The following is an 8685-nucleotide window of genomic DNA, read 5'->3' on the forward strand; positions in this document are numbered from 1 at the left end:
GAAACCAGAGGAAATGTGTGTAAAACAGGCAGAACAAGCAGAGGCAGGATTCAAACCCCCTACCCTTCAGGTGTGATGGAACAGTGCCACACAAAGAGCCACCATGCAATTATACTTGGTCAGTCACGTTTCCAAAATTACTCTAATGTCTATAATACGTACATACTGTAGGAAGTGCATTCAGTTAGTCCACAGAATACAATGCTTCTGAAAGCACGAGATGTGGAGACTCGCAGTAAAGACAATTCACTGTACACATTTATTTACAGACTGATTTAACACAAGTGGGCCATTGTCCAAAAGAGGCATCCAAACAAAGAAATAATATATTAAACTGAATATATGTCAAACTATATTTTTAGCAAGGAATGTAGAAAAGGATTACAAAAGAGATTCACAATATTTCATTATCATTAAACTGAAATGAGTGTTAAATTGAGGAAAAATTTACATTACATTAATATAAAAGAAAAAAGGAGCCAGTAATCATGTTAAGCTGATTACATACTTAAGTACAAGGCCCTGGAAGGGAAAAAAACTAATGGCTTTGAAAACTAACACGCCTCTTTGGGCAAATTAAAATAAATTAAAAAGGCACATGCAAGATAAAGATTACAGCAAAAACACAGCTGTACAGAATCAAAGAGGGGAGCACAAAAAAGTTAAAGCTCCAGAAAATAACCTTTTTATTTGCAGTGTAACTTATAGGCAAAGACCTTTGTGAGAATACGGTTATAAGTTTAATGCATTTCATCTCCCCCATCATTTGAGGTTAATGTACTGGAAACCCAAGTCCAGTAGCCGTGAAATGTTGCTTTTCTTCCCTTGGCAAACAAAAGAAGAGGGATCAGGGGCATGTGGATTGTGGAAGGCATGACTTTTGACAGGTAAAAGCAGTCCACTCTGCATTTGACAAGCTTTGGTTTATCTGGGTTCAGAGCCCTGGCCGCAGCCTCCTCAGCATGGAAAATGTGCTGATGAAGAGGAGGAGGGCTGTTAAAGGAGAACCCCTGAGAGTTCTCAGATGACAAATTTGTTTTTGGTGGTGGATCCACTCTTGGTTGCTGTGTCAGCATGAGACTGGTATCCAATAGACATCTTCTGGGGAACTCCGAGCCGCTCTTTATATACCCTCCTGTGGCCAAAAAGAACATAGTAAGTATCCTTAACCCTTGGGAGTCGGCAGACCCGCCGGTGGGGACACTTTTTTTCTGGTAACTGTGAAAAGAACTTAAAATGCGTTGTCATGTTTGATCATACACGTAAGTGTAGTACACTTTATTTTACTTTTACTTTTGTAAAATAAAGAAAATAAACAGGGTGCGCTTTCAGCCGTCTCAGTCTCCGCGAAAATCTTTTTGAAACACGTCACTAAAATGAACTGAAACTCCGCGAATACTGCACAGACAGACATGAGAAATATATCTATAGACTTCATTATCTGCTAATGACCCGAGGCAGGGCACGCCCACACGCCATTCACACGGAAAAAAGTCCGGGCACTATGCGTACAAGGCCACGCCCCCCGGCTTAAAAACACACACACAGCAAGCTGCTATGACAATGGGTAAGTTATTAAGTCTTATATAACTCTTATTCTGATAATTTTAAACTAATATTAGTAAATATTTTCCTCACTTCAGCTAGCTTTTGTCAGCTTATGTGAAACATTGGCTTTCAATTCTATTTACATAGTTTAGTGTAGCATGTAGATAACTCTGCTAACATGCTGCCTTATGTAGCAAACATGTTATTTCCTGGTGGATAAGCTAATGCCTTATGGAGTTTACAGATGTTTGTAAATGTTATAATGTATTTCACCTCGTTTTGTATAGCTTTAGATTATGGTTGCTAATATATATTTGGCTCCGTTTTGGTTAGCTTATAACACTGCTGTCATTAATGTTATTTAGCACAAACATTTCGGGTGTAAATGTTTGAGATGCGAAAATTTTTTTTAGGCTAACATTTTTTTATTCATTTGTTTTTAGTAATGTGTCTGCATCACCCTTGCCTTCACCAGCACCTCACATCGGGACACGCATGCTAAATAAACCACAAACAAAGAAATATGTTTCTGTCCTCAAATTATTTTCTTGTAGCACTTTCCTCTGTCCCATACCTGACTGAAAGGGGTAATTATACAGCTCATTATGCAGGTCTTTGTCTTCTCTGGTGTGAACTACAGCATTATTCATGATCATTCCCACCTCCTTGCATATGGCCTTTCTAAACAAAAAGTGTCTTAGAAAATTTAAATGAATGTATTGTTTTCTGTAAATGAGCGAGTGAGATGATTGTCACATCATTTTGAAGTAAAACCTCTACACTACAAGATCCAGGTCACAAAAGTCTTGTACACAAATGTCATGAATGTGTTTTGTGGTCTAATTTCAGTGACTTATTTTTTTGTTGTTTTCAATAATCAAACATAACTGCTTTTTTCTCGAATATAAAGACTTGTACATACATATATTCATATATTATTGTAGCCCAGTTTGTGCGGAATACAATGTTATCAGACTTTAGACATTTATATGTTTATAAGTAACTGAAAAATACACAAATGTCAGGACATGTCAGAATCTCTTCAGGGCTCCAAAACACCTTCAGACTCCCAGGGGTTAACTGGATGGATGGAGGGACGGACAAAACATGCTACCAGATTTGGAGGTTTGGTAGCCTGAAAGATTATGATGTTATCTTCTGATTCATCTACCAAAGATGTAAGCTTATCTAAACTATGCAAACAAAGCAAATTTCCTCATCTCAGCAATGAACCCCTCAAAGCTCCTCAAATCATGACTGACCCTATGTGTGTTATGGCTTCCTTGTTCTCATAGTCGGATGTCCAGACGGCAATTTTGTCTCCTTTGGTTCGAACACTGACGACTGCTCCGCATACCTCATCGCTGTAGTCATCAAATGCTTCACCTATGAGGCACAGCAGCTGGGAAGACCATCATCATCATCATCATCAGGTGCATTCTCTCAGACGGAGGACAAAGCACTGGTCCCGAGGGGGGCAACTTCTTATAATTATTATTTTCACTCATTTACATATACAATCATCTTAATACCCTCTTAGTATTCATGCAGGATATTCCAGCTGAGAAGGAACGCCACCAAATTTTGTCATAAGTGGAAAAGCATAGTTTTCTTAGCAGTCTGCCCCCTGCTGCTTTGGGGCTAAACACTCACGGTCTCCAGCCAGAAGCGGTCGAGGTCCGAGCGACGCTGCTGCTTGCTGAGGGTGACCAGCCACCTGCCCCCTTGCTTGTTCCGGTCATCCTCCCACATGGGCTCGATGCCGTCCTGTGGGCCGACAGGAGGTCAGACAGGATTTACCACCTAATCACCATGCAGTCTCCACAGGCCCCAGGACTCTCAGGACGTTCAGAGATTTGAAATGACCATCGAACCAACTCGGCTTCTGATTACAAACAGCCAGAGAAGAACCAGGGCTTGCACAAGTGTGGTTGATTGGTTGTTTGAGCTTTGGGTTACACTGGTAGTCATTTGAGAATTCCAGAATTTTTATGGTTAACTGCTTAGAAGAATTAAACAAATTTACATTACATTAAAACAAATTTGAGGAAGCACTTCTTTACACAGCGTGTAGTTAGAGTATGGAATAGTCTTCCTGGTAGTGCAGCGGAAGCTAAAACCCTGGGTTCCTTTAAATCAGAGCTAGATAAGATTTTAACAACTCTGAGCTATTAGTTAAGTTCTCCCCAAACGAGCTTGATGGGCCGAATGGCCCCCTCTCATTTGTAAATTTATGTAATTAATACAATTCACTACTCTGAGGAAATAATGTAAAAGAAAAAACATATATACATGAAACATCAAATGGGCTTTAATTAATTTAACCTTTATTGTCCCTCATGGGGAAATTCTTTTTATGCCTCCAACTTGCTCTTTCTAGAACAGGGGGTTTCTGGGGGTTAAGGGCCTTGCTCAAGGACCCGCAGACATGCTGAGGCTGGGTTTGAACCAGGGACCTTGTGATTACAAGCACACAGGCTTAGCCTACTGAGCCACACACTTTACTGTCATAGCATCCATATACAGGTGCCCGCTGGCACCAAAAAACATTTCCCCAGGAGCACAGGAAGGTTATCACAATACAAATCATGTATAAATCATGGAATCATTCTTGTATGACTCGGTGGCTATCAAATGTCTAAAGTAATTAAGAAATAAGCAAGGAAAGCTCAACACAAAGATGTGTGTTTAGGTGGAATTTATTGAACTTACGACTGGATAGTACATTAGTTCTGGGCACTGCAAAACCTAACCACAAAATATTTCCTAATCAATGACTATTATGCTGGACTAACTAATGCAGCAAACTGTTTCCTCTTATGTACTCAAGGTGTCAGCTACATACTATAAAAGGTTCATATGCCTATTCAGCAGAGCTAAATACAAAAATACCCGCATTAAAATGCATGATCTGCAAAAGGCTTAAAGTTATAGTAGCACCTACTTGGAGCCACATTACCCTGAAACCCAAAACAACCTCGACACGCCAAAACTAAACCTTAAATGTTCTCCTTAAGCCTATCAGACATGAACATCAGTTGGGGTGCGTAGCTGAGGGGTAAAAGGCAATGATGTGGTTCCATCAGAGCTTCTAGCCCATTTCAACCCTAACCCTATTCCTTGAAACCGAAAGAGACCTTTACTTGCATTAGCTGAAGGACAGGAGACAATTATGTGGTTCCACCCAAGCTCCTAGCCAGTTTCAACCACACCTCCATACTGTATGGGATATCCTTAGGAGTGACTCAGCTTTAGGATTCCTTCACTCCAATTTTCATGCAGTCCTATTTCTAAGAGCGGAAAAGTAATTTTGACCTGATGACATTAAACATTTAAGTATTAAAATGAATATGCATAGAAATAAACAGCATCCCTACCTTAAAAAGGGAGTAGTCACAACCAGACATCAGGTTGCTTGAAAGTTGAATATGATTATAAAGCCTGTACAACCCCCCCCCCCCCCAAAAAAATAAAAAAACACATACAAAGAGATGCATTAACATTACACTTATGAACCAGGTCATACTTCTAACTCAAATTCAAAGCATAAACAATGAGCACTATGTTTTTAACTGACATGGCAATTCAGTTACAGAGTTAATTTGATTCTGCGATTCAGTTACTTCACAATTCCCAATTTTAGTTTATTTTGTGTGCTGGCTTTTGTCTTACCAGTTAGTTCCTAGTGAACATTCCACCATCGATAGCCTTCTACATAATCATGGGATCTAACCACGGGAAGTGGTGCAGACCATGTGACTTTGAATGTATATGATAACACTTGGTGATAAGCAAAATATCCCTTGAAATGTATTCAGGGTACAATATACAATAGAAGCACCTGGAAGCAAATCGAGCATTTAAAGTGGTACTGACAGGAAAATACACAAGCTCTAAAATCCGAGCAATAAAAAAGGAAGCTTCTTACGCCCAAAAATCTTCAACAGTGTCAAATTTCGAGATTAGACGCTGGTTGGCTTGCCATGTTTTGCTTTTGTCATTTTTGAAAAACCAAAGAGACCACCTGTAAAAGAGAAAAGATATTTAACAATCATTTGATGTCTAGTCATACACTGAATATAAAAGTAGTAATAAACAATGTATTGCACATTTAAGAATTATGTAAATATAAACACAAAAATCCACAGAACACTGCGCCAAAAGATCATAATATTGCACTGGAATAATTCAAGATCAGAGTCAGGTTTATAGGCTGAGTATGTTCATACATGCAGGGAATTTGTCACCAGTTGTCACTGGCTCTCATACACGCTGCAGATATACAGTTAAAACTAGACACATACAATGCGGTTGATATATACAAAGTGCATGTGTGGTTGATGAATGTCAAAAAAGGGTAGGAGTGCATGTAAGTGCAAGGACTGCTGGAATAAATATGTATAAAACAATATAATTAACACCTTTATTATACTAGCAAGCTGCAAATTCATGTGAGATGCATCCAGTCATGTTTGAATTAAAAAAAAACCTCCATTAACATGGAGAAGTCAGCACAGATCCAGCAGCCGATGCAGATATATGAATGAATATTGAAGATCTATGTTTTGTCAGACAAGACTGATAAGATTTTACACATCACCTGTTCTGTAATGGATGTTTAATGTAGGGTTCTGGACTTAAAACCTCTTGATTTGTCTCTTCAACATTTTCTTCTCCAGAACTTTGGATGTTTGAAGCAGTTTCCTGGGAAGAACAATTTTAAAAGATGTTATGATTATGATGCTTCTTACAGAAACTTACGGTTATTAATACTGCAACGTGACTTCACTGGGGTCTTCACTGCAAAAGGGAAAACGAGACTCCGAACTCCAGTGGATGGGCTTATTGTGCACTTCCAATAAGCCACTAAACCCACAGACCACTCCTTTGTTCGTTAATATCAGCCAGGCACTGGACAGTGCACTACAACGCACTGTAAGCTTCAAAGCCTTGGTTCTCCCGTGACTATCAATTCATGGGAGCGACCTAAAAAGACCTGGCATGTATATTTTAAAAACACTCTTCAGAACCTGTGGTTCAACGAGTGGGAAGAATATAAATTGTAAAAGACCAGAAGATATTAGGTGATAATCTCAGCCCTCAAACTGAGGCCAGGAGGTAGCTAACCAGAGCTGACTAATAATAAGGGGCAAGTTTATTGCACTCTCCTTAATCACATGAATTAAACAAGAAGGTTCAGGCAGCTTGTAACTGATGCTTCCTGAAAAGTGCACTCACCTCTGCTCCCTGTGAAAGCATGTCTCCCATTTATGCAAGATACAACACAGAGTTCATTTTCTCTAAACAGTCTGGTACATAATTAAAACTATTGCTTGTGGCCTGATTATATTGAACAAACAAGGCAGTTTATTACTATTCCTCACTCACACAACAATTGTAAAAAACTAACGTTTACTTTTCTGATGTTATTCGGTATGAAGATGCAGACAGGCTTATTTCCAAATACCACCAATAAGTACGTATATGGGCGATGTACTAGTATAAAATGAGCTTTACAGTGTTGAGCTGGTACATTTTGGAAATGAGAAATATATTAACGATTGTGAGCTTTAAGTCAAAGTTGGTTAACAGTGTTCAAATTAATGTTAATGCGATCCCCATTACCGTCCCATGTGCTGAAAGTGCGGCGACTCTTACAACATCAAGTTGCCGGCGGTTATAGCCGCTAATGCCACTAAACAATCCCAGAGCATTAAAGCAAATAAACGAAGACGACGTGTCCCCGCTTAGTATCAAGCACTGACACTTGGTCATCAATCATTACACATGACAGCTGAACTTAAAAGCACGCAGCGCTGACAGCTAGTACCGCGTGGTCGAGAAGTGCCAACGCCGCTACTGTTACTACCAGTGTTACTTCAGTATTACACCACCATTACTACAAGTGCTACTGCTCTCGTCCGCGAGCTCCGTCACCAGCCATGACAGCGATGCCTGACTCACGTCTGGGGCTCCTTCCCATAACGAAGGAAATCGCCGCACCTCCAAAAACATTCCCGATGTCTTTCGCTGCCAGGAGCCAAATTATCGCAAAACTGGAGAAAACACGCGATACCCCCATCCATACAACCCGAAAAATACGACCGACGAGCCAGAAATAAACTGTAAACGGACCATAGTGACCAATGTTCCACAGCACCACACACACTCACCGGTTCCGCGGTCGCCATTTTATTTCAATCTAATTCAAAAGCCTCAGCTGGAAAAGTAAGACCCGATTGGACCGAACTTTGCAACGTGATGGCTAAGTGTCTGGAGAGTGGTCTACGCATGCTCATAAATTGCGCTCTCTGTGGTTGATGGGATATGTAGTTTTTAGGGACAGCTGCTCCCTAAAACTAAATAAATAAAACATTTTGTTTCAAAGCTAAGATACAGTATCACTTCTACTACTGATTCAAACTGATTTGTCAAAAGGATATGGCCATATTAACAAATACAGTGAATACTTGTCGTGTATACTTGTTAAGATATTCTCTTGAAAACTTTTCAGAAAAATTCTGTTCAGTAGTTACTATACAGGCGGTTGACCGTACTTAGGAGTGGCTTCAGCGTGGCGCGCTGTATTTCTTCAAGGCGCAGAGCCCTTCTGTCAAATTTTACAATCGACGACCCCTTTAGTCATAATTAAATGTAGACATACAAACTGTGGGAAATGCAATTTAATCTGTTACCTGAAAAAGATTGTATCTCAAAGCATACAGTGTGTTGGCTGATTTTAATATTTTAAACAAAACAAAAATGTGTAACAAAAATGTGTAAATATACTACAAGCAACTGATTACAACGTATGCATTTTAAAATGTATGCTTGATCACTTGTATAATTACTTAATTGTCTGAATTGTCCACATTAATCATCATTGTTAAATAGACAGGAGCCAGAGCTTTCAATCGCAAGTGAAAAAGGAGCCGGTGCAGAAATATGAATGAATATTGAATATCTTCTATGTTTTGTCAGACAAGACTGACCAGATTTTATACATCACCTGTTCTGTAATGGATGTTTAATATAGGGTTCTGGGCTTAAAACCTCTTAATTTGTCTCTTCAACCTTTTCTTCTCCAGAATTTTGGATGTTTGAAGCAGTTTCCTGGGAAGAACAATTTTAAAAGAT

At 39.4% G+C, this 8685-nt stretch overlaps 1 protein-coding gene across 4 annotated transcripts; it reads right to left on the bottom strand.

The window, feature by feature from the left end:
* Positions 1 to 236: 236 nt before the first annotated feature.
* Positions 237 to 7828, bottom strand: eif4eb (eukaryotic translation initiation factor 4eb). Of its 4 annotated transcripts, none has more exons than XM_072707288.1 (7): positions 7722 to 7828; positions 6149 to 6252; positions 5477 to 5572; positions 4926 to 4989; positions 3202 to 3315; positions 2811 to 2950; positions 237 to 1135 (listed from the first exon to the last, which is right to left on the bottom strand). In XM_072707288.1, the coding sequence occupies exons 1-7, from the start codon at positions 7737 to 7739 to the stop codon at positions 1021 to 1023; spliced, it is 651 nt and encodes a 216-aa protein (XP_072563389.1). In that variant the 5' UTR covers positions 7740 to 7828; the 3' UTR covers positions 237 to 1020. The 4 variants fall into 4 exon arrangements, with proteins under 4 accessions (XP_072563389.1, XP_072563390.1, XP_072563391.1 ...); XM_072707289.1 differs by lacking the exon at positions 7722 to 7828 and adding an exon at positions 7684 to 7715; XM_072707290.1 differs by lacking the exon at positions 7722 to 7828 and adding an exon at positions 7513 to 7642 and having other exon boundaries at positions 2811 to 2934.
* Positions 7829 to 8685: the final 857 nt, after the last annotated feature.

Source organism: Paramormyrops kingsleyae, chromosome 25, assembly GCF_048594095.1.
Source record: "Paramormyrops kingsleyae isolate MSU_618 chromosome 25, PKINGS_0.4, whole genome shotgun sequence".
In the NCBI taxonomy this organism is placed as follows: Eukaryota; Metazoa; Chordata; class Actinopteri; order Osteoglossiformes; family Mormyridae; genus Paramormyrops; species Paramormyrops kingsleyae.

Excerpts from the sequence above, each read along its gene's own strand:
- eif4eb (XM_072707287.1), bottom strand. The coding sequence starts at position 7,563 with ATGTTTTTGGAGGTGCGGCGATTTCCTTCGTTATGGGAAGGAGCCCCA. Across the intron at positions 4,990-5,476 it reads ACTGTTGAAGATTTTTGGGC|GCTTTATAATCATATTCAAC; the intron begins GTAAGAAGCTTC and ends GGGGTTGTACAG. Across the intron at positions 3,316-4,925 it reads GTGACTACTCCCTTTTTAAG|GACGGCATCGAGCCCATGTG; the intron begins GTAGGGATGCTG and ends GTCGGCCCACAG.